We start from the raw sequence: 26372 nt of genomic DNA on the forward strand, positions 1-26372 counted from the left end.
GCAGGACTACTGAAATCAAAATTCAGTCTAGATCGAGCCTCCCTGTAGGAATAAAAGCTAATTCAAATCCAAATCGTAATGACGTCACCATTAGCTGCGACTTGAAGCTGATTTGGACTTTACTCCGACCACAGGGCTTACTGCAAAGCAAAATTCAGATTTTCTTATTCCTAACAGGCCGAATTCAAAGAAATTTATTTTACTTCTTGGAACTTTCACACTTAATGGAAAATGTGATTTATTTAAAACATCTGACACATGGAGTCGCAAAGTGTGCGCTGGACTTTAAGAAGCAGTTGGAAACTCACCTGTATCTAGTGTAAATACATTCCCTTAGTATTGTTAATTAGAAGATATATTTATTTCTCCTGTGCAAATGCCATGATAACATTGTCTATGTATAGAGTCTCTAAATGCATTTTGTTATTATATGATTGCCAGGTAAAGAATATTTGATTTCTAGCATTGTTTATTCCCCCTTTTTCTCAATGTATTGGTAGTTGGCTATTGACACTAAACCCAGTGTTGATCTGATGGAGGGGACAGATGTTCATATTCATTTCCCTGCTGGAGCAGTAGGCAAGGATGGGCCTTCTGCTGGAGTCACTGTTGTTACAGTACTTGTCTCCTTATTCAGGTAGAAAAAAGATTAATATCCAAACCAAGCTATGAAATGAATTGAATTGTATTGAACTGTATTGTATGGAATTAAATTAAATTGAATTGAATCAGATTGAATTGAATTGAATTAAATCAGATGGAGTTGAATTGAATTGAGTTGAATTAAATTGAATTGAATTTAATTTAAAAGTCTGAATTGATTTTCCATTCAATCTCGGAGAATCAAATATATTGCATTTGTTTCCTAAGTTAATTTTTTTTCAATCCATTCTAATCCAACTGATTTCATCCTGTAAAAATTCAATCATCTGATATGATTCTATTCCAGTATTTTGCATTCATAATCATCCTTTTTTAATCCAATCCATTTTAGTCCCTGGCTCACTTATCTAATCAAGTTCAATGTCGGCATATCTGAGTTAAAATCAGTGAAATAAGATATTCTTGAAATCCCTCCAAACTGGTATTCTGACAACTGTTTTATCTTCATTTTATCTCTGTAAAGTACGCAATATTTGATGAGAAAGGCTGTTTTAATACTCATCTAAATTGGCTATTAAGGAAAATCCTTTAGATTTAGATATCCAATCATATAAGAATGCAATATCTTATATTATTATGTAGATGTAGGGTTTTAGAGGCGCAGATATTTTTGGACGTCTTGCAAGGTTGTTTCAAAGAGACAGAATATTAAAACTGCCTATGAAAACCATCCAATATTGAAAATATTGGACGAAATGAATATTTTGCATTGTGTATTAGTTGCCAGGAGGTGTGGTAAAGGAGCGTCAAATTATTGAATTCAAATGTGCTTGCACTATACGCTAGCGCATCCTTTATTACAGAGATTTCTTTTTTAGAAAATGACAATACTCAGGATTGCCATAAATGATGGTTACTAAAAACAATTTTTTTTTGCTTCATTACTTCATGTTTAGCTTTGTGGGGGTATCTAAATAATAATATTTGATGACCAATTTTCGTGGAATGCGTAGAAATTTTGCTACTTGCTGAAGAATAATATCGGATTCGTCTCCCACTCATCCAATATTGTTCTTCAGCTCGTACAATATTTCTTCTCATCCCACTCAAGGCCATCCAATATTCCCTAATTGATATTGATTTTATTTCCTTCTAATTCAAGTCAACATCCAATTATATTTATGATATTTCATATATTCCATTTCCAATCCAGTTTAGGATATTCCAAATATGATATTCCAAACAAGATATTCTATTTATTTCATGTTTATAATCTACATGCATATTTTCATACTGATACGTAAATAAAACCTATTCATTGTTGGACAATATATATAGAATTGAATTGAAAAATTGAAATGAATATTGAAATATTCCGTAAACCAATTGCAAACTAATCCAATAGAATGTGAAGTGTAGGAGTATTATGATCACACTGTCCGTTTCAGATTGATGGTCAAATTTAGAAAATTTCTGTTCTTTTTATCAGCGGACGTTGTGTGAGATCTGACACGGCCATGACGGGAGAGATCACGTTGAGGGGACTTGTCTTGCCTGTAAGTTGAAGATGCAGTGAATATTTGGGCCCTGTGACATGAAGCATAGTGCTTGATTGGGCTGATGTTTATTCTTGATTACATCGATCATTATGTGCAATCAAGCAATCAATCAGTATTATGATTGATTGCTAAGCTTTGTGTGACAGGCCTCTCCATGGTCATGAGTTTGAAACTGTCTTCAGAGTGAGAGGGAAAGGTGTTTCATGAAGTTATTTGTCAGTGATTTTTCACTGATACATGTTATAAGCTACTGCAAATCCTCTTCTCTGATTGGCTTAGAACTAATTTGTCAGTGAAAATCACTTGCAAAACTCTTTATGGTACACTCCAAAGGTGTTGTAAATTATTGAAAATCCAGAACTAGCTTAGATATCCTGCACAGAAATGAATGCATGGGGCTAGACACAAATTGTTGACCTGGACATTTTGTGTGGGTTTTTTTTTTGCTTCAAATTTTGAATGCTAGGGCATGTGGAGAGCAATACTTTTTGCAGTAGATATTCTGTGTAAATAATGCCTAACGACTTCACCATATCTCAAAGATTGTCTTCACCTATTCTTCAAAAGGAGTTCCCTTTTATTGTCTCACCTGCATAGCAGATCAAGACCATGCCATATTTGTGTCTGATTGGTAGGCATACAATTAAATACATGAAATGTTTTGACTTGAACATCATACAGAAGAAGATCCCAACCCCAAAACAATATTTTTTGCCCCAATACTAGAATTCGAGATCATAGACATTGTAAATAACTTAAACTCTCAAAAAAGCCCAGGTTTTGATGGAATCACGAATAAAATTCTAAAACACGTCATCTCAGAAATTGTGACACCAATAACACACATATTCAATCTATCAATAACATGTGGTATCGTCCCCTCACAAATGAAAAAATCCAAGGTCATACCTATATTTAAAAAAGGAGACACCCGAGATATGGGCAACTATAGACCCATATCATTATTGACTTCATTTTCAAAAATATTAGAAAGAACTGTATATACTCGAACGATTAAATTCATTCACGAATGCAATATTCTCAACGAATTCCAATATGGCTTCCGTGAAAAACACGCAACAACTCACGCTATGATTACACTTGTCGATAAAGTCATCAAAGCTATTGATAAATCCCTTCACACTGTTGGAATATTCCTGGACTTCTCCAAGGCCTTTGACACTATAGATCATGATATTCTTTTATATAAACTCGCTTATTACGGTATTAGAGGAAAGGCCTTGGAGTGGTACAGGAATTACTTAACTAACAGAACTCAATATGTTTTTGTTAATGGGTGCGAATCACACCTGGAAAACATAAATTGTGGTGTACCACAAGGATCACTCCTCGGCCCCCTATTATTTATATTATTTATAAACGACTTCCATAAATCTTCTAAACTATTATCTTTCATTCTGTTCGCTGACGACTCCAACATATTTTTCTCCCATCGTGACCCAACAACTTTGATTAATGTTATGAATACCGAATTGAAATCGGTCCATGCTTGGATACGGGCGAACAAACTATCATTAAACATAAAAAAGACAAATTACATATTATTTAGTAACACAATACAAACGCTCCATGGTAACATTAACATTAATGGCATTAATATTGACTCTACCCAATCAACAAAATTTCTTGGCATATTCATCGACAATAAATTATCATGGAAAACACACATTGATATTCTTTGTAGAGTGATCGCAAGAAACATAGGTGTCATCAACAAACTTAAAACATTTTTACCTCACAAAATACTTTTGACCCTCTACTCAACCCTCATCCTCCCTTATCTAAACTACGGAATTTTATCCTGGGGTAATTCACAAATAACACAAACTAATAGAATATTTTTGCTTCAAAAACGAATTGTTAGAATAATTGAAAATGCCCATTACCGTGCTCATGCAAGCCCGTTATTTAAAAAAAATAAAATACTAAAAATCCACGATCTCTATCTCCTGAACCTTGGAACATTTATGTTCCAGCTATCAAAAAACGAATTACCCACCGCAATTACTTCACTCTTTACCAAAAACACTGACATCCATACATACCCCACAAGACAAGCTATACAACACCAATATCACCCCCCTCTGACTAGAACCACACTCGCACAAAAAAACATCATTTATACAGGTCCCAAATACTGGAATGGTATTCACCAAAGCCTTAAACAATATAGAAATATAAACACCTTCAAAAAACACCTAAAACTCTCATTCCTTAATGAGTACAATGTATGAAACACATGAACTGCTTTATCTTTTCCACGATACTTGCCTCTCGACCCTATTTCTCTTTCTCCTCCCCTTTCCTTTTCTGCTGGGCACATAATCGTTTCTTTTTGTTTTGTTTTTTTCCCCCAGTTATTTAATATTCCGTTATCCCTCTAACCTATGTAGTTACTGCCCCCCCCCCTTTCTTTCCTTGTTATTCAAACCTATTTTGCCATTCTTCATATATGGTCTAGATTGTCTTACTTTACTTTTAATTACATACGATTAAGATTACTACAAATTTATCCTAAGGGGCTTACAATTACAAGCTTCGCTTTTTAATAAGTCCCTCATTTTCATTTTCACATGCTAACTGTAATCTATAATTTGTCTAATCATCAAAATGTATCTTGAACAAAAATTGTATACATTTCATCTATTTCCTACGAATTTGTTAATTGATTATTGAAGTATACTTATAACACTTATTTTGTTTTGTACATTTATACATATGTATATATATGTTTGTTATGTTTATTATCAGAAAATGGAAATGAAATAAACTAAACTGAACTGAACTGAACTGAACAGAGAGTGCTGTTATTATATGCATGTTTATTCATAGTATTACTCACATCGCTGGCATGATTATTTTTTTCAGAAATAAAAATCAACTTCTGATTTGTTTAAGGTTGTTGCATTGGTTGAAGCTGATAATTATTCTTTGTTTTTCTTCCTGTTTAGGTTGGTGGAATCAAATCGAAGGTACTAGCTGCTCACAGAGCCGGTATCAAGCATATCATCTTGCCCAAAAGATGTGAGAAGGACCTGGAAGAGATTCCAAACAATATAAGGGTAGGTACATGTAGTATGCAGGGATGTGAGAGTTCACCTACTTAGCTGATTTCACATATTTTTTTGGGTAATATTCAGCTTATTTTTATGTGTGTGTGTGTGTACTTTGTCTGTACAAACATATAGAAGCTTTTGCAATTTTCACTTGTGGTTATTCAAATCCCCAAGTATGTATGTGTTATATAAAAAGTGAAATTATAATACCCCCCTCGAATAAAAGGGGGGGGGGCCCCGGAGGAGCACCACCATCAGCGAAGACGTGTACTGCAGTAACATTGACAACAGTAGCAGCAGTGGCATAAAACAGTTATTGCCACCACTACTAGCTCTAATAACTCCCCACCACCACCATAAACTGCAAATGAACAATGACTGGAGTCATAGCAGTATAATATATAAAACCATCAAGACAATTAACAGCATCATTGCTACGTCCAACGTCAACAGCAGCAGCAATGTAGCTAGTATCAGCAAGAGCAACAATATGAACAGCGCCAGCAGCAGTAACAACATTGACATCAATCAAAACAAAATGTGCCCCCAAAATTTATCATTTTTTTCCTTTAAAACCACCTTGCTTGAATTTGATACGTAATTAGATTCCAGTACTGCTGTAGATTGATTACGAGATGAGATATAATAACTTTGCAATTAGACAACCACTCTTGAGTGTAGGTTAGTTTTCAATAATTGTTGATTGAAACAAAGTGAAAGCACAAATATTAGTATAATGGTGATTGATGTTCACTGGTGGGTGTTTGCCTTCCTATATACTTGTATGTTTCCTGTTATGCCAACTTCCTTTTATTTTGAGTGAAACTGCATATGATTTCTGATGGAAGTTTCAATTTCTATTCTTGTTTCCTGTTACACCATCTACCATTCTTTAAAACGGAAAATATAGGCATTTGCTTTCAATCTTAACATAAGAAGTCAGGAATATGAAGACTTGTGTCACATGATGTACTTCTAACCAATCAGAACTCTTAAATGCTACTGATTTGCTACAGTGATTTCTACATTATTTGGAAGCTTGAACATCAATGTTTAGTTGCCAAGACCAAAAAGTAAGAGGGGTAACCTTCGGTGCACTTTCATAAGGAAGTTTCTACTCACTGGATGTTTCCTGTTACCATACTCCTTTCGTTGTTTTGTATGAAATACAAACAAAATCTGTTTATGATCTTCATTGAAATTAGTCAGAATGTAGTATTTAGAAAGAAAGGATAAGCAACCTCTTGGTCACTTTCGGATTGAATTTTCCATTTCTGCCGGTGTTTCCTGTCCAATCAACTCATTATGATATCGAATTCACTGGGATTGAGGAAGTGGCTGATTGTGACCCTCTCTGAAAACGAGTTGGAAATATTTAGATAGATATTCCTGAGCTGAAAGTCATTGTGCAAGGTTACCTGACCTAGACAGTGGAATGCTTTGATGCAGTCTCCTAGATGTACTTGTTGGTGATCCGTGTGTGGTGTGGTTCCTGAAGGACTATCTTTAAAAAAAGGTGAGGAGATTTTCTTTAGTGGTCATAAAGTTTATTCATGGATATATGAAGTAGACTATGCTTCTTTGGTTTGTGTGTAGTTAAAACATTAAAAATGATATATTGAAGAATTTTAGTATTTTGTTCACCCAGTAGAATTCTGGAAAACAGGATATCATGTAATCATGACTATTTTCATGCAAATTCATGTTATGAAAGGGGTTGTATTTGGCATTTGGTAGTATGTATTATATAGAAATAATATGAGTTTTCATGCAACAATCTATGGCTTCATTTCTTCTGTACAATGCTTGCTGCCAATATGCTGGCCCGCATTTTCATTGGGTACTTCATTGGTTTGTTTTTTTCTTATAATTGTTACGACATTCAATATATTGAATAAACATGTACTTGCAGTTGTTCATAAAATTTCATTTAAAAATCACCAGATGTTTGTGGTATGTTGCATGTCACCGGATTGGTCAGGGGATGTACGCTACCACATAAATCAATTATTTTAAGTGGTACCTTTGCATGACTTTTAAGTCATATTGAACTATTTGTGAAACACTTCAGATTTCATTCTCAATCAATAAGGTTGCATGTTGAATATGTAGTATGTGTTTGTGCCTTTGCATGACTTAAAGTCACAGGGTTTCATTAGAAAGCATCTAATATTTCATATGATTTTTCTTAATATGTTAGGAAAGCAGTTGTAGATCTTTAGTGGCTGATGTTACTTTGTCTTTTGTGTATTGCAGTGATCTTACCATCAGCACTGGGATCAAGATGGATGCTACAACTCTGGAGATAACTACCCTTGAGAGTACTGCAACTATGGCACCAGATGAAGGCTCTCTGTATGCTACTAGGAGCCAAGCTGTATTTGTCGCCTCTGTACTCATCATCATCGGACTGCTTGGCCTACTTGGCAATTTGATGGTATTCCTGGCAGTCTCTTTGTCCAGGAGTCTGCAGGACACAACCCACGTTTTTGTGGTGAGTCTGGCCATCTCTGATTTCATCACATCACTGGCCCTGCTGTTCGAGGGCATCTCCGTGCTCTCAGAGACTGGATGGCCATTTGGCTCTGACCTGTGCAAGCTTTCCGGAGCTCTGCTGATCTTGACTGTCCCGACCAGCATCGTGACTTTAAATGCAATTGCGATCAACCGTTACGTCCTCATCACCAGGAGCAAGACGCTTTTCCTCAAGATCTACACCCGCACTCATGTTGCTGTAATGGTGGCCATAACATGGATTGTTCCATTTCTTGTGATAGTAGTACCACAGCTAATTCCTGCAACCGGGGGTTTAGAGTATGATCCTAAATCCAGATTCTGTAGTTGGGACTTGGAGCATAATCTTTTGGAAGTGTTTCGAATCATACTCCTTGTAGGTTCCATCTGCTGTTCGATTCTGATAATCTTCTGCTATATGGCCATCCTTCTCTTTGTCCGGAAACAGATCAAGTCAACAAAGGACAGATGGAGGACATCTGATGTTGATACCAACAAGACAAAGACACCACCTAGTCGTCTGAGCAAGAAACAGATTGATATCACCATAAACCTGGCTATCGTTGTAGTGGTCTTCTTCATTTGCCTTCTGCCGTATTCCATCAATCTTGCGTCGTATGAAGACACACTTGTCACAACTCTCCTGTATTTGCTTCTCACTCTCTCCACCTGTATCAATCCCGTGTTATATGCTGTAAAGCATCCCACCTTCAAAGCAGTTTTCAAGTGCATGGTTTCCTGCAGGTTCAAGGATATTCCTCACCCGTCAGCATGGCTCAAGAATGTCATCAAGGCCCCCAGGCCTAAACCCTCTGAACCTACTGATACACCATCCACCGATCTTTAACTGTGATATATGTTTGCAAACATCTCCATTTCAGGACTGTTCCAAATGAATGGTTTCCTGAGGTTTTGCCGATGTACACGTGCGTCACCCATATGCATGCTGTCCATGAGTCAAGTGTGGCTTCATCTTGAAACTTGATTGTCAAATTGCTGCAATGTCTCTGTAAAAATCTTTTGAAAGAACAGTTAATTTGCCCTTATCATGAAACATTGACATCGCATAATTACACTTGTCACTCCAAACCCATGTTTGACATATTAGCCTTACTCAAATGCAGTAGGCTTGGACTGAGATCCGAAGATTGCATTGCATTTAGATGTAAATTAAAAAAAAACCTAACGAATCAGCCCACATTACCTTTCTAATATTGAGAATACATGTAGTGTAATGTGTTTTTACATTAAAATGAGACCATTGAATGTGTTTTTCATTTCCTCATGTTTTTTCAGTCCTAATTAAGAACTGAGGAGGCGGTAAATAATCATAGATTAATTATACTCCTGCTAAGGCTTACAAAGATTTCCAGAGTGAAAGGATGATACATATATATTTTTCAGAAACACTTGTAATGTAATTAACATTTCATTTCTGTGTGATTTTGTTTTACTGCTATCATATTTTCTAAATAAACAATTTAGGGGAAAAATAATAATTATTAATCTGTTCATAATTTCTTTGAATTCTGCTGTTTTAATTCAGTATTTTTATGATAGAAACTATTCTAAAAGTTTCACTTGCTATCACAGTCATTCCATATCCTTAGAGTTCATGTGGTAGAAAGTTAGGGAGAATTAAAAAAAAAAGAGGTGCATTTACTGAAATGTTAGAGGATGAGGTTGGGTCCGACTAATCGACTCTATTAGAGTTGAAGGTCAGATTGCATATTATTATTGGGAATGAGAGCATTGTTTACATTTCTCAAACTCATTGTTCTCTAACCTACCACAAAATAGATGTGACAAAACTTCAACGTCTATAAAGTTCTGCTGCTAGTCTTCTAACTTAGACTAAAATATATGACTCCTTCTCGCCAATCCTCCAGCCCTTATATTATGTTAAAAAGAGAACCACCTTCAAAATTCTTTTACTTGGACATCATTCAGTTTATTCTCTCTCCCCCACATATCAGTGTAGCTCATTCTCAAAATATTAACCTACATGTAATCTCCGTTCATAATCAAATGTATTTTTGCTCCAGATACCCAGAATAAAACACAGATGGAAGATCGTGCTTTCTCTGTTATAGGACCAAAACTCTGGAATCGACTGCCTATCCAATTACACTAAATTTCATCAACAGAAATATTCAAGTCCCAACTCAAAATGTATTTGTTCCTCTCCCATTAGCAATTTGATGGCATGAAAAGTGTGTTGTGTTCAGGATAATTCAAATTTCTATTCTTTTTGTATTTCTATTTTATTTCAAGTATTGTTCATGTACATTTTCTTGACGCGCCACAAGCACCGAAAGGTGGACAGATGCGCAATATAATTTATTATAATTATTATCATGATTTAAGAAATCACATCTCAAGATTTATTAATCTGAATTGCAAACTTTTTGTTCGTTTTAATTGTTGCCCCTGTCCAATTGTTATTCTGACCATTCCCAAAATTGCTTTTTGTACAATAATTTGAAAAATGTACGATATATTTTAAACAGATATTTGTGTAGGTAGATGACAATCAAATGCAGATAATGTTCAAATGTGGAGTCCACAGGTCAAAAGTCCAAAGACACTGATCATATATTCCAATTGGTTTAAAAGATATCAGACCACATTTAATGCTGGTATTTTTTTTATGTGTAGGTAGATGACATAAATAAGTAAACATGTCAAGTTTGAATTTGGAGTCTGCAGGTCAAAGGTCACATTTTATTAAAACTACAAAATGAATAATTGTGTGAAGCGCAGGCACCTGTGTCTTTTAGACATATCAAATTTCTAACTTTCGTAGAAGTGGATATTAACAAGTAGTGAATATTTTGTATCATACTAGTTGAATTACTGGATGTAGCTGGAAATTAAAAGTTGTTTTTGTCAATTTGCAAAGTACATGTTGTATGCATTTAGAAGTCCATGAGTTGATTGTTATGATCTATATAGTATTTTAGATGTTTATGTTTGTAGTAAAATTAATTTCAATAGAGCAATTCAATATTCTGAAACTGGAGTACGTATCACATGCATGCAGCCTAATCAATGACGGACCAAGAGTATAGCGTGTGTAAATATTATTTGAAAATTATGCTTATTTTCATTTTGAGATGTTCTATTAAATACATTTACTATACTAACACAGAATTATGTTTGCTGGGTGATTTTGTTGGGACAGGGTTTCATCTCATATCCATTTAAAACAACATTCCTCTTCTCTTTTTAGCCAGGGGGGTGGGGCTTTTTTTCCCCCTCAACATTTTTTGGGATATGTTACGTGAAAAGATCGCACTGGGACGTTTCATGACTTTTTCCTTCAAGTCTCGCACAACTTTTAAGACCAACTTCGCGACATGGGTGTATGCGGTTCCGAATTTACGCAATATTTCGTAAGTGCATGTCAGACCCCAAATTGCTCAAAAACTTGATTTCATGTACAAGTCCAATGCAAATTTTGGATGTAGGTAAAACTTATAGATGTATCATTTTCATTACTTTTACTGATTAAAAGCAACTGGTTTCATGTTATTTGTTTAAAAAATTCCTGACTCCCGAAAAACTATCTGAAGTCATCATTCCCATAATATTAGTTTATAAACATTTTCTTGTCTTCAATTTCAGAATGAGCTGACATACTATCTGGCTACAAGACAAGAAGATGTCCTGCAGGATGCCTTACACACACCCCAGATGACATCATTTGCATCAAGTTATAACTTGCTAAAGGATCATTTTTTTGTCTTGTCCCTCCAGAATGAGCTGACATTCACACTGGCTACCAAACTGGAGGATATCCTGCGGAATGCCTTTGATGGAGGATTTCAATCCTAAGGAAAACCTGCAGATGACATTCTCAGCAAATTGTAACTTAACAAAAGAAATGTTTCCTTCTCTTGTCTTATCAGAATGAACAGACGTTCACACTGGCTACCAAACTAGAGGATGTCCTGCAAAATACCTTTGACGGAGGATGCCCGTCCTTAGAAAAACCTTCAGATGACATTCTCAGCATATTGTAATTTTACAAAAGAAATGTTTCCTTGTCTTGTCTTTTCAGAGTGAGCTGACATTCACATTGGCTACTGGACTTAGGATGTCCTGCAGAACACCTTTACAAAAAAAAAAAATCCTGACTCTAGAAACAGTTCTGGATGACATCATTCCCATAAAATTATGATTTACTAAAGAAACATATCCTTTTCTTGTCTTTTCAGAATGAGCTGACGTTTACACTGGCTACCAAACTGGAGGATGTCCTGCAAAATGCCTTTGACGGAGGATTCCCGTCCTTAGAAAAACCTCCAGATGACATCATTCCTAGCAAGTTATGAGTCACGTATTCCTTCTCTAGCATTGCTGTTTCTAGTCAATCATGAAGTTGTTAAAAAAAATCCCAAATCTTGCATCTTCCTGTGCAAGTTTACTGGAAGACTGTAACCCCATCAGTACTTTGGATGTTCAGGGGCTCGTTTCATAAAGACTTTATTCAATTATTTTAACTTTACCATTATGGCAACTACCATGGAAAGCTTGATTGTGATTGGCTGCTGAGCCCTTTACCATGGTAGTTGCCATAATGGCAGAGTTACAATAATTGAATAAAGTCTTTTATGAAATGAGCCCCTGATCAGTGAGGTAACATCAGAGCCTAGGGAGAAAAGAAAGAATCATCAGCGAATATGAATTTATTTTTGAAGTCATTGTATTTTTCTCATTACACTGAATCATCATTATTTCGAATGTGTGCCAACAGAAGTTGCGATACACTGATATTACAATATACTGATATATTATATTCATGTAATGCAAGACAGTATGATCATACAACCTATTGGACTAATTCTGTGTATACATACACTACTAGTTAAGAGTTTTAGAGCAGTTTGATATACACGCTTTGATTTCATGTAATCGATTTAAATGGACGCTTATTTTGGGTTTGGCTTTATCCTTTTAGATTTTTGTTTATTTCATTATCAGAATAACGGTAGTCAGGTAGCATTAGCTTCTTTGAAAGTAATCATGGGGGATAATTGCTTACATTTCCGCTGTCTTCCATTATCCTACCTGCCAGTTGCCCGTCATTGATATATCATAGCAGAGTCAGAGAAGGGTATTTTGTAAAACAAAAATTGACAATCGCTTTTGCTTGTTGAAGTTTGAAAAAAAAATAACAAAACATTATTTTCTTCTTTGTAGCATGGTATCATTTCATATATATTTTTTTTAATGTAGTGAAATCATAGATACTGTGGTGCTCAAAAGTTAATGAACCCCTTTGGGAAAGGAACATATTTAAAGTGTCTTGCCATGTTTTAGATATTTAATTTTGAAGTCAGGTGATAAAATGTTACCTTCAGTAAGTTTGTTTCTCTCAGCTTGTCGAACTTTGTAGTCTGTTGTAGTCTCCATTCAACACTCAGCATCCAAAGGAGTGCATTTTGTGGTGGGGTTCACTAACTTTTGAGCACAACTGTAAGTATCATAACCAATTTTATAAAGGAAATAGGGTGTATCCCATATAAGACAAAATTACTTGAATGAAATGGATACACAGATACAGTATACATGAAGTGGCTTGTAATCTGAATTGAGTTTGATATAAACTCTGACTCAAAATTGTGGACTAACTATGGGAAGCCCACTATGACAAAAATTTGTAACATCACAAGTCCAATCTATCAGCCTATTTGACACTCAAATCATTGTGTCAGGAATAACAACTGAAGTTGTTTTCTACTCCATTAATGCACAATGAAAGAGCAAAATAAACGTAAGAATCAAACAATGTAAACAAATTTTTGACATTTTCAGCTTCCTATGATGTTAGCACAAGGTTAGACGAAGGTCTGATTTGAAATATGCTTGAGAATACAGGCCAGTATGACTGAAGGAGGGAAGAAGATAACGAAGGCAGAGAAAGGGGGAAAAAAAGAAGAAAAGGGAGAAAAAGTCACCACACACAAGGACTAAAACCCCAGTCACAATTGCTATACGGCGGCCGTACAGCGAGATGAAAACAGCCGTTGTAACATTTTTGTAATACCGGTAGCTACATTGTAAGTGGTTTAAATAAAATGAATAAGACTGCTGTTTTCGACTCGCCATTCGGCTGCCATAGAGCAAATGCGACTGAGGTATAAGAAATGGGTTTGTGACAAATGAATTAGTTGGAAATATGCAGGTATGTTTACAGCGTTGAAAATCTGATGTTGGGAGAGGAAGGCTTATTGACTATCTGAAAGAAAATAAAAGATAAATCGTACATGTGTTTTTGATAGCATTTTGGTAATTAAACTTGATGTTGTTCCTCTGCTAATCTGAATAAAAAACCAGGGGCCCGTTTCTCAACACCGTCATAAAGTCTAACTTCTTGACTAAATCGAAGATAGTGGGCTACTTGTCCGCTAACCGTTTCACGAAGCCCTCTTTGCCAAGATCGGGGACAACAACCAGACCAAATATTTATGACACCTCCGAACCTGTCATAACTTCTTTCTTAATGACGTAGTGGCATCACGTGGGTAGACTATGACATGCAAAATTGCCTCGAAATGTGAAAATTGTAATCTTACGTAATCATTGATAGAAGTTGAAATTACATTGCAAAACAGGTGTGATAGATCATTCATGAATAATTGTAATGCACAGAAACTATAAAAACTGTTGGTTAAACGCAACAAAACCACTCATTTTGAAATAGTAAAATAATTGAATCGATAAAGATTCTACCACATCAGGTCATCCATAACTGGACTCGTATTTGTTGTTTTCAAACACTTATCAACATTTTTGATAAATTCTATCTCTAATTTATGCAAAGAATTTGTCAAATCGTGTGTTTCGGTATGTAAAAATTTAAACATTTATGTTAAACTATATTTTGATGATGTTTGGAACCATAAATAAACGTATAATTATCATTATTTTACAAAGAAAACAATTGTGGTTTACTTTCGTAAACTATCAAAATTTACTATCCCGGGGATACCCATCTCAATGTCCACATGTGATTTTTTAGTCATGAAATGAATTATTCATAATTTGATTTTCTCAGCAATTGAATGCTCCAGTCTTCATGGTTTAAGTATGCATGGTTTATATTTTGCCTCTGCTATTATTTTTATTAGATGTATTTCCAAATTAATCACAATAATTGCAGTTTTCTCACATTTTTGCTTTTAGAAAATTATGCTATTTTGTGACTAAGGTTACCTCTCGTCTGCTCTTTCTACCGATAGTATCGATATCAAGGGATTCTAGTTAGGAAGCCCTTTGTGAAACGGGTTTAGTAAGATTGGAACTAACTCCGTGGTTGGTGGATAAAGATATGACTAACTTGTCCAGGTGTTGAGAAACGGGCCCCAGATATACAGATATCATATAGAAATCAAATTATATATTTTTCCAAAGTTTATACTATTTTGTACAGTAATGAATTATTTTCATCTCAAGGTAAGAGAAATTTAGAATATTCATTTTCATTACTCAATTTGTCAATTTGTTATAAATGTATGCCATGTCATTTTAATGCTCTGTGAAGATTTTGTGAAATGTTTGTATAATGAATGAATTTGTAAAGTCTGTTTTAAATTATATTTTTGTTTGATGAGGGACTTGTATATATTCTAATGGGATGCGTGCATGATACTAAACGTGAAGGGAAGTATATGACTCAATTGTATGATGATTTATGCAATATTTGTGAATATCTAGAGCATATTTGTATTCTATGAGTATGCATACGGTACATGAGATACCCTTTTTTATGTTTTCTGTAGAGTAAGCACATCGATTTCATAAAGCATTTTCTCACTCTCATCCTACAGTCTTCAAAGCCCATATTACCACTCAGCTCAATTTTTATTAGTCAGTTATATGATTTGATTTTATTTTTTAAAGCAAGATATAGCTTGTTCTTCACTTTTGAATACCCAGTAAGCTTTTGGATTTATGCTTCAACATTTTGCTCAATATACAATATGCAAATTATTGTAATTATCACTTCCTTGGTACATGTGTACATTTTAGGTCACCATAATGCATATAATTTGTATACATTATACAACCTGATGAGAAACAGACAAGGCAACATATTATCCACTGAATTTTGTCATTAATGTCCATGTAGGTCTGTATGTCTTTTACTATTTTGTTTACCATTTTCTATTTTGTACATCGCCATTTTCGGGTTTGATTGTTAAAAAGAAATTGAATAATTAAGAAATTTAATTAAATTGAAATACAACTGAAGGCCTACTATATTCATAAAAAGTAAAAATATTATTTCAAATGAAACTTAGGAATCAAAGTTGAGACAAGACACTGCTAGAACATGAACCTTGATTATCAGGTTGAAAATTGTGAAAAACAACAAATATAGGGCATTTTTCTGATTTTCTTACTGTTTTCATTTTATTTATTGTTTTATGCTAAGTTCTGCCTGTAATTTAAAGATGTGATTTGGATGTAAAGCAAATTGAACCTATATTACAAAAAAAAATTTCATCAACTTCCAGTTCGTAGCATATGGATATTATACTAAATCACCCGTCTTCAAAAGTGTTTTTTAAAATGTAATCTAGAAAGAATACTAATTGCTTCTTAATGTTCAAACAAGATTGTTCATTGATGTCTATTTTCTACAGATTGGACATAGTATATGTACTGCCATGAGAAGTAAAATTATGATATTTTGACAAGTAGATGTAGTCTAGTCTGTGTCTTCTAATGGCTTTCATATTGGATTTGTTTCATCAATTAATCTATGCTGCTTCCATTTTGTCTATGACTTCATTAATCCATCATTTACATTATACAGTGCTCATTATATTTTTATCATATAAGATACTGTTGTGTCGATCGCCTTTTCTGACCTCATTGTCATCATTCTTAGCAGTCAGGTAAAACAACCTCGGTATAACATAACATAACATATATTACATCAACATTTCACCCTAAGTATTCTGTCATTTTGCCTTCAATTATATCACATGATAAGATGTCAACTTTTAGAATCTACCTTCCATTCATCAGGATCTATAAATGCATTTAAAAACAAAAAGAGTACATGTAATTTCAGTTTTGTATCTACATGTATGAAATTATACAGAAGAGTGCAAGACATGTTTTTTGTTTTATGTTATTGCCATTTTCTGTTGATATAGTCATGAAAGCAGAATGGACTGCAATTGTTGGACTGTCAATTTTCATTTTATCTTTTGTGAGTTTGAATTTCAGAGAGGAATCAATTTGTGAATATCTACAAGGAGTTGGTCTAATTCTTGGATCACTGGCGTAAATCCGTGTTGAGGGGTGGGGGGGATGACTGAAATATTTTGGCTTTTTTTTTTGTTATCATGTTTTTAGATATGCAAGGAATTGTAATTGATATGTCCACAGTGGCATACCGTGGGTCACGGCATTGTGGGGGCACCAGCAAAATTTTCGAATCACTGAGTGAGCGCGCGAAGCGCGCTCGGTTGCTAGTTATTCTGACCTAATAGAGACATTTTAAGGACAATATCATTGAACGGATATGTATCTCACCCGGGGGGGCCACTTCCATTGACGAGTGGATACCATGCGCGACCATGGGGTCTCGAAAAGCACCCTAAACACGTATTTTCCATATTCTGAAACTGATCAAATAATGCGAGCGCGAAGCGCGAGCTGAATTTTTTATATTCACACCTAAGAAGGGACATTATAATCAAATTTGTGTAATCATGATAGGTACCTGTCTCGCTAAACAATGCGAGCGCGAAGCGCGAGCTGAAATTTCGTATATTTTGACCCCAAACAGCGAGATTTTAAGGAATATATTTTAGGAATCCATTAAGAGTATGCATATCTCACCATAGTCATCTAATGCAAGTGCCAAGCGCTTGCTGATTTTATTAGAATTACATCTGAACACATGAAACACTTTTTGTACTCATTGCAATCATGATTATCATACGCATCTCACTAATCAAATATTGCGAGCGTGAAGCGCGAGCTGAAAATTTAGATAATTTAGATAATTAAGACCTGAAGTGGGGCATTCTAAGGTTTCTTTGTAGGAATTAACTAGGACCATACGTATTTCATTAACCAAATGATGCGAGCGCGAAGCGCGAGCTGAAAATTTTTGATATTCAGATCAGAAGAAGGGACATTTCAAGGACTGATTTTAGGAATTCATGAAGAGCAGACATATCTCACCAATCCACTAATGCGAACGTAATCACGGAAGGAAATGTTTTTATATATACGAAGACCTTAACATTGGGCAATCACCTTTTTAATCATGTAAAAGAAGCTCATGTCACTACATAAAACAATGATAACTCAAGTGCTAGGAAATATATTTAGTTTATATTGACTTGAAAACGGGATGTTTTAGTACAACAGGATTATATATCTCGTTGAACAGACAATGCGAGCACCAGGAACTATGAAGACGTAGGCCCTGGGCAAATTATGTTTCATGAAGTTATGATAAAAATATTTCTTATGTAATGTAACATAACATAATTATAATACAACATTATAATGAATAATATTTTCTTCTTTCCCACTACGTTTCTCTTCCTTTCTCCCTCTTTTCTATTTTTCCCCATTTCCCCGTTTTTGTTTTGGTCAGCCGATGGGGGGGGGGGGGGGGGAGCATGTGCCCCCCATGCCCCCCCCCCCCGTAGTTACGCCACTGTATGTCCATATGGCAAATACCCCTCCAATATTATTATCTTTTTACCCCATGATGGTTTAATTATTTATTAGAGATTACATTGAAAAAAAAATTGACATTCCATCTTAATCCCCTCCCAAAGACCCCAACATTGATGAATTGGAAGAAACAGGGATTTTTCTTCAATGTTATAATAAGGACATAAGTATTTCGTTTGGAAATGGTGAACTGGCTCTTTATTTGCATTTTATGGTTCAATAATATTGTTTTATTTGTTAAGCGGTATTTTAGGAAGAATTTTCACCAATAAAACAATTATCTCTTGTGATTTTTTTTTTATTTCTTTCGTAAAAAGTGGGGGGGATGTTTGTACAGGCCATCCCCCCCTCCTCGAAAAGTGGGGGGGATATATCCCCCCCATCCCCCCCGGGATTTACGCCAGTGTCTTGGATAGTCTAATACCACATGGGCTAATCCCATTTGGTCTAATATAAATTTCAGTCTAATATCAATTTGGTCTACTAGTGATTTTCATTTGGTCTGCACTGCACTTGATCTAGATAATACCCACTTAGTCTTATTCTTATTGGCCTGAAATAACAAAGGTGGTTTTTAAAACCATTGGTTGAAACCATGGTTTATGCAGATTTCCTGTATAAATTACACCTATTTACCACGTATATTAAAAAATGTCCAATGCACCCTTTTGTCACAGTGTGCCAAATTAATGCCTGTTGCCATGGTTAAGTACACAATTTTATTCATGAGTCCACTGTTTGAGGAGTGGACTCATTAATAAAACCAGTGAACTCATGAATAAAATAGTATGGATAACCATGGCAACAGGCATCACTTTGGCCCAATGTGACAAAAGCGCGCATCAGCATATGTGGTAAATACGTGTAATTTATACAGGAAGTCTGCATAAACCATGGTTTCAACCGGTGGTTTTTAAAACCACCTTTATGAATTCGGGCCATTTAGTCTAATGCCCAAAGTATTTAATTTTCCACTTTGTCTACAAATAATGTTGTACTTTGTCAATTTAAAATTTCAAGTCATTAACAGATCATTCAATCAAGTGGTATTAGACCAAGAGGTTATTAGACAAAATTGGTAAAGCCTGAATGGAAATTATACAGAAAGTGAATGGACTAAATGGGTATTATACCAAATGGATAATACATGAACTGGTTGTAGACGAAGTAGGAATAAATCCTTTGGGATTAGCCTGAATGGAAAAGATTTTTGTGTAGACTGATTGACAATGGTTTGATGAATCACTCAAATAGATAAAATCTAAACTAATTAATTCATATTAACTGGATCGAGGTATCTTATCTACATTGACATATTGACGTACAGCATGTACTGATTGACTGGAACAAATACTGATATCCAGTATGTACTTTTAAACAATGTTAGGTTTGTTAGCAGGTATATGTCAGTAAGTACATATTCACACAGTCATTGAACTTGAATTACATTGTAATTTGTAGTTGGTACAGAACTTTCATTCTGGTCATGTTTTAATTTTGTTTTATGAATGAGATTAAAATGTCTTTTCCAACATAATGGTGATTTTCTCATTCTTAATAAATGCATGATTGATATTTTGATTGAAGTTTGGATTGATGTGTTTATATTTCTATGATAAACATAGCTTCATTGATGATTAAAAACAAGTCGGGACTCATGATATTACTGGTAGATTTGCAAAATAAAAGATAAGTGATAACGTGAGATAAGGAGAATTTGAGAAATGGAAGGAAGAAGAAAAATGGAAAAAGGATGAAAGGAGGGGGGGGGGGGCAGTCAAATGTATTGCTGTACATACGTGACCAAATTATTTCCAAACACCCCCTTAACAATTTTTTTCTCTGTGTGCAAAAAAAACCCCTTAGCAAGTTTTTTGCGGGCTTTATTTACACAATTTGGCCCCTAAACAAGTTGTCGCCAGAATATGACCATCGGGGAAAAAGGCCTGGGGGGAGAACCTACCCTAAACATGTTTAGCTAGTCTTAAAAAAAAAGCTTTGGAAAAAAAATACCCTAAATACGTTTGACCCCGTGTTTGACAGTTGACCAGTCTTTCAAAACCACCCGGCTTTTTCTTGAAAATCTGTGTTTTTGATACCCTTAACGAGTGCACACGCAGCCCGCGTCCAAAACTGAAAAACACCCTGAAAAACACCCTTTTAAACACGTTTTTGGGGTCACGCATGTGTACAGCAATATATTTGACTGGTCCCCCCCCCCCCCACGGGGGAGTCAGAGAGAGAGATAAAAATACAACTGTTTGAGCAAGGTCGTATAGAGATCAAAAGTTGATCACTGATTTTTTTAGATTGGGAGAATTGCAGAGAAGGTGCGGAACCAGGGGGGGGGGGGTGGCGGAAGGTGCGGACACTCCCCTTGGAAATATGATGGCCCACCCTTTCAAATGCCTTTAATAAATTACCTCTTTTTTTTTTGCTAGTCAAACATTTCAGACAAATTCGCACCTCATAAAAGTCAGACTCGATCTGGCCTGGTATATGTTCACGGTCCTGTTGTGAATTCATTATAACTTTGGTATGTTTCAGGCTAAAATGAATACAAAGCAAAAGAGCAACATATCCTAACTTTTCAAATGTTTTGCAACAAATTATGTCAAAACCTTATCATCATGGGTGTCGATCGGTATTCTTGGTTGGGGGCCGGGGGGGGGGGATGATTGACACAAATGTTCTTGTGGATGGGGATCTTTCAACATTACCCCCACTAAAATCACAAGTTAGGACATTTGGGAGTGGTTGATATGCATGGTGTTCTTGCAGTGGCGTACCGTGAGTCACGGCATTGGGGGGGGGGGTACCAGCAAAATTTTTGAGTCACTTATAGTGAGCGCGCGAAGCGCGCTCAGTTGCCAGGTATACTGACCTTATAGGGACATTTTAATGACAGTGCCACCAAACGGATATGTTTCTCACTGCTCAAATAATGCGAGCGCGAAGCGCGAGCTGAAAATTTTTGATATGCAGACCAAAAAAGGACATTATAAGCAAATTTTTGTAATCATGATATATACCTGTCTCGCTAAACAAACAATGCGAGCGCAAAGCGCGAGCTGAAATTTTTGTAAATATTTACCCCAAACAAGGACATGTTAAGGACTATATTTTAGGAATCCATTAAGAGTATACATATCTCACCATAGTCATCTAATGCGAGTGCAAAGCGCTTGCTGATTTTGCTACATCTAAACACATGAAGCCCTTTTTGTAGTCATTGTAATCATGATAATACGCATCTCACTAATCAAATATTGTGAGCGCGAAGCGCGAGCTAAAAAATTAGGATATTCAGACCTGAAGAGAGGCATTCTAAGGCCTGTTTGTAAGAATTCACTAAGACCATACGATACGTATTTCACTAAACAAATGATGCGATCGAAAATTTTTGATATTCAGATCAGAAAAAGGGACATTTTTAGGAATTCATGAAGAGCAGTCATATCTCACCAATCTACTAGTGCGAACGTAAGCACGGACAGGAAATGTTTTATATTAACACCTTAAAATGGGGCAATCACTTTAAGTAGTCATGAAAAAGAACCATATGTCACTACATAAAACAATAATAAGTCGAAATGCGAGGAAATATATTTGGTGTATATTGACTTAAAAACGTTAAACAGACAATGCGAGTACCGGGAACAATGAAGAAATCTAGGCCTGAGCAAAATAAAGTTATGAAAAAATGTTTCTTATGTATTATAACATAACATTATTATAATATAACATTATAATGAACAATAATTTCTTCATTCCCACTACGTTTCTCTTCCTTTCTCCTCTTCCCCGTTTTTTTTTTTTTGGCCAGCCGATTGGGGGGGGGGGGCACGTGCCCCCATGCCCCCCCCCCCCGTAGTTACGCCACTGTGTTCTTGGAAATTCTTTCATTATTGCAGTGTACTGTACTTATAAATTCTTTTGAAAATTCAATTTGTGTTACAAGTAAGCCTATTCTAAACTCACACGAAAGAAAAAATGACAAAAATTGTCTGGACCATGTACAAAGTGATCTGTTTATTGGACATGATGTATACAACTTCTCTCTTAAATCTAACCCGACTGGCGATATCTTTTTTCTTCTTAATGCATGATGATAAAATGCAGATTCGGACGAATTAAGACTAGCACAAATTACAAACTGTGTGGCTTCTCGTGCGCCATCGGGCTTACCGCCATTCCTTATAGACGATTTTAACCCTGGATTTTAACATGTTTTAAATGCTTTATAAGTGCATAAAACAAAAACAAACATAAAAACAATCAAAACTCAACTGTCATGTTATGATATTTTTCCAACATTTTCTTGATCCATCAGTGTGTAATATCAGCTAATATATGTGTTAAAATGAAATTTACGTACCGCATGAGTGTGCTCATATAGAATGCAAAACTGTCATCCAATTTCCAAACTCAAAAGAGATTTCTTTTTGCCAAAATAAGAGAGAGCAAATCAAGTTTAGTTATTCAAGTCCATAACGATAAGAATAACATGGAAATAAAAATCCGATGTTCATATCCGAAGATACGCTTTAGAGAGAAATGAATGATTATTCTTTCTGAAACCATTAATTGATTTCACTTATTAAAAATTGTAAAAATATGATCATATTACCACTGGTGGGATGGAACACCCTATCAACAAAAGTTGTTTTTCGTCGGGGTCCTTTTATGTCATGTGTTAAAAAATATCATATACGTAAACATTTCATTCTTTTTCGTCTTGAACCTCCACCCATCTGTTTAAAAGTCCTGGAAAAGAATGTTTTTATTTAATAACAATTAATATACACAAATTGCGAGGGAAACAAACTGATTGATGGCATATTACTATAATTATCACTATAATCATCATGATCAAACCTTTACATTTTTTCATCATCATTATTATAAATTTTCTACCCTAAATTATTGGGGGGGGGATGATAATACAGGCCATCCCCCCCCCACTTGAAATATTGGGGGGGGGGATATATCCCCCCCCCCCATCCAGGGGCGGAAATCTCTCCCAAAAGGTAGGGGGGACACAGGGGCGGATCCAGCCTTCGCCAATAGGGGGGGGGGGCGGAAATATGTTTCAGCCATATTTTCCCCGATCGGCAACTCGGAGATGATTTGTGTTTGTTTCTTTGAAGGGGTAGTCCTCATTAGTCACTTCTTAGCTTTATTCTTATAAATTCATATATAATATCATAATCCTTATTTATATGATGCGAGCGCGAAGCGCGAGCTATTTTTGGGAGATTTTATGTATTTTTTCCTAAAATTTGAACATTCTTGGCAATGTTTGTTATCCTGACAAAATGTGTATGCAACTTAATAATTACTTCAAGCGCAAAGCGCGAGCAGAAATGAACTGATTGAAAAGATACCTGTTAAAGACTGCGTGCAGTTAGCATTTAACAATCAAATAATGCGAGCGCGAAGCGCGAGCTGATTTTTTTTACATTTTCACCTAAAGAATGGAAATTCTAAGCACTTTTTGTAACTCAAGCAGAATAGGTATAAGAAGACAATTGATGCGAGCGCGAAGCGCGAGCGGAAAATTTCGAGATTTAGTCCTATAATATTTACTGAACGAGACACTCTATTCATGTTTTGTAAATCATGAAAAGGATGAGTATCAATAAAGCGAGCGCAAAGCGCGAGCAGAAAATTTTTATATACGTTTTGAAATGGTACCTGTTGAAAATGTACCTGTTGAGGACTGCTTGCAATTAGCCATGAAGGCGTTACATATTTCAACAATCAAAAAATGCTGCGAGCGCGAAGCGCGAGCTGATAATTTTTGATAATTTCTAGAGAAAGAATGGAAATTTTTTATCAATTTTTGTAATCGTGAACAGGATAGCTATATAATTCAACAATTGATGCGAGCGCGAAGCGCAAGCAGAAAAAAAATCGAGATTTAGACCTAAAAATGGGCCACTCTGTTCATGTTTTGTAAACAGCCATAGGCTGATCGAGGGCTTTTTACCGTGTTTAAATAAAATAAATCAATCAAAATCAATGTTTTGTAAATCATGAAAAGGATGAGTAATATAGGGGGTCTTCATACATTAATAATGCGAGCACAAAGCGCGAGCAGAAAATTTTTGATATTGTGATCTGAAACTGGATAATGATTTAAATAGAGAACAAGTTGAGTATTTGAATAAACATGCGCGCGTGTTTCATATTTAGACCTAGAATCTGGGCATTCTAAATACATCTTTAATCATGAAAATCATGAAACTTTGATATTCCGATCTAAATAAAGAGTCAATTACAGCTTTATATTTCAAGCACTTTGTAAGAAAATTGTAAGGTGGATATGGATCGCACTAAAAAAAAGCTAACATTTTCATTATTATTACTTTGAGTTTTGACATAGGACCGGGACATCCTTACGCCATGTCATGAAAATGATGACTATCTTCCTATTCCTCTTGCTAAGCGCGAGATGAAACAAAAAGGACAATTTAATTATTAAATTAATATCATATTTATTAATACCTAATGAGGGCGCGAAATCTGATGATATTATGGCATAAAAACTAGACATTTCACTTTTGTAATTATGAATAGGATGCATCAATTAATATATTTTAACCATTGATGCGAGCCCAAATCGCGAGCTAAAATTTTTGATAAACTGTCATGAAAAGGGGATTTTAAGTAGTTTGTTGTATAATCAGTATTGAAACATACATAACTCGCCAGTCAAAATGCCAGCGTGCAGCGCTAGCTGATACGTCTTGACAATCAGACCTGAAAAGGGATATTTTGAAAACTTTATGGAATACACGAAAATAATAGGTACCTGATAAATCAAAATTTGCGAGCACGCAGCGCAAGCAGCAAATGTTGATAAAATTATTCAGACCATAAAACTGACATTTTTACAGAGCTCTTTTAAAAAATCAATTTGTAAATCACACAAAATAATGAAAGTTCGATTTCCGAGGTGAAATATGTTTTGTATATTGACTTCCAAACTTAATATTTGAGCTCCATATTGAACAAGATATGTAAATCACCTAACAGGCAATGCGAGCGCGAAGCGAGAGCGAAAATTTTATATAGTGGCACGAAAGATTCTTTTTATTTTCCAAGTCTTCCCCTCATCTTATTTTATGCACTCGTCGTCCTTCTCTTCTTTTTCTCCTCTCTTTTCCCTCCTTTTTTCCTTTTCCTTCTTTCTTTCCCTTTTTTCTTTTTTAATCCGCCAATAGGGGGCCCTCGGCCCCCCTGGATCCGCCTATGGGGACAAGCAGTGGCGGACCGTGACCCGGAGGAGACAAAGCATTGGAGGGGCACTGTATTGTTTGTGAACAATGCTGTGCACCCCCCAATGCTTTGTCTCCTCAGGGTCACGGTCCGCCACTGGGGACAAGGGGCGGGAAAATTTGACAAGCAAAAAAAGGTTATCATCCCAAAAGTACGGTCATCTCGTCCCAGCTCGTCCCAAGATACACGTTTTATTTCGATTTAGAATGATGTATTTCTTACCATCATAAAAGACAAAAAATAGTAGGGGGGACATTTGATATTGTGTCCCCCCTACTATTTTGAGTAGGGGGGACACGTCCCCCCTGTCCCCCCTGGGATTTCCGCCCATGCCCCCATCCCCCCCGTGATCGACACCCATGCTTAATCATATACTTGGGATGTTCAAACCAATCACATTCAAAGGTACGAGAAAGACCTCATTATATGGATAAACATAGGAATGAAAATCAAATCTAAACATCTTATCAATGAAAAGTGAAGAAAGAAGGAAACAAATGATTAACTGCAGAACCCGGCTATAAAAGACGAAAAAAATGCCGTACATTAAATTGGGCCAACACTAATTCTATTCGGCCGCTTTTCTTCGGGAATTTTTTTCATTGAAGACGCCATACAT

At 35.6% G+C, this 26372-nt stretch overlaps 2 protein-coding genes across 5 annotated transcripts in view; both read left to right on the plus strand.

Annotated features, from left to right (window-relative positions):
* The window catches only part of LOC129278971 (lon protease homolog 2, peroxisomal-like), a 38067-nt gene extending 21603 nt beyond the window's left edge, over positions 1 to 16464 (plus strand). Inside the window, exons 16-21 of one of the 3 annotated variants that reach the window (XR_010292613.1) lie at positions 501 to 637; positions 2093 to 2159; positions 5135 to 5245; positions 11974 to 12090; positions 12179 to 14097; positions 15128 to 16464. Coding sequence is in view for 2 of the 3 variants with exons in the window: in XM_064094900.1 (XP_063950970.1) it covers positions 501 to 637; positions 2093 to 2159; positions 5135 to 5245; positions 11974 to 12090 (432 nt within the window). In the remaining variant the exon portion in view is untranslated. Of the gene's footprint in view, positions 1 to 500; positions 638 to 2092; positions 2160 to 5134; positions 5246 to 11973 lie in introns of all 3 variants that reach the window. The other 2 variants (XM_064094900.1, XM_064094899.1) reach the window with 2 other exon arrangements.
* LOC129254166 (melatonin receptor type 1B-A-like) lies at positions 6447 to 10906 on the plus strand. Of its 2 annotated transcripts, XR_010292614.1 has the most exons (3): positions 6447 to 6755; positions 7496 to 10163; positions 10297 to 10906. XR_010292614.1 is itself a non-coding variant. In XM_064094901.1 (2 exons), the coding sequence occupies exon 2, from the start codon at positions 7524 to 7526 to the stop codon at positions 8598 to 8600; it is 1077 nt and encodes a 358-aa protein (XP_063950971.1). In that variant the 5' UTR covers positions 6665 to 6755; positions 7496 to 7523; the 3' UTR covers positions 8601 to 10906. The 2 variants fall into 2 exon arrangements, 1 of the variants encoding a protein (XP_063950971.1); XM_064094901.1 differs by having other exon boundaries at positions 6665 to 6755; positions 7496 to 10906.
* Positions 16465 to 26372: the final 9908 nt, after the last annotated feature.

This window comes from Lytechinus pictus, chromosome 2 (genome assembly GCF_037042905.1).
Source record: "Lytechinus pictus isolate F3 Inbred chromosome 2, Lp3.0, whole genome shotgun sequence".
Taxonomy (NCBI): Eukaryota; Metazoa; Echinodermata; class Echinoidea; order Temnopleuroida; family Toxopneustidae; genus Lytechinus; species Lytechinus pictus.

Coding starts and splice junctions, on each gene's coding strand:
- LOC129254166 (XM_064094901.1), top strand. CDS start 7,524: ATGGATGCTACAACTCTGGAGATAACTACCCTTGAGAGTACTGCAACT.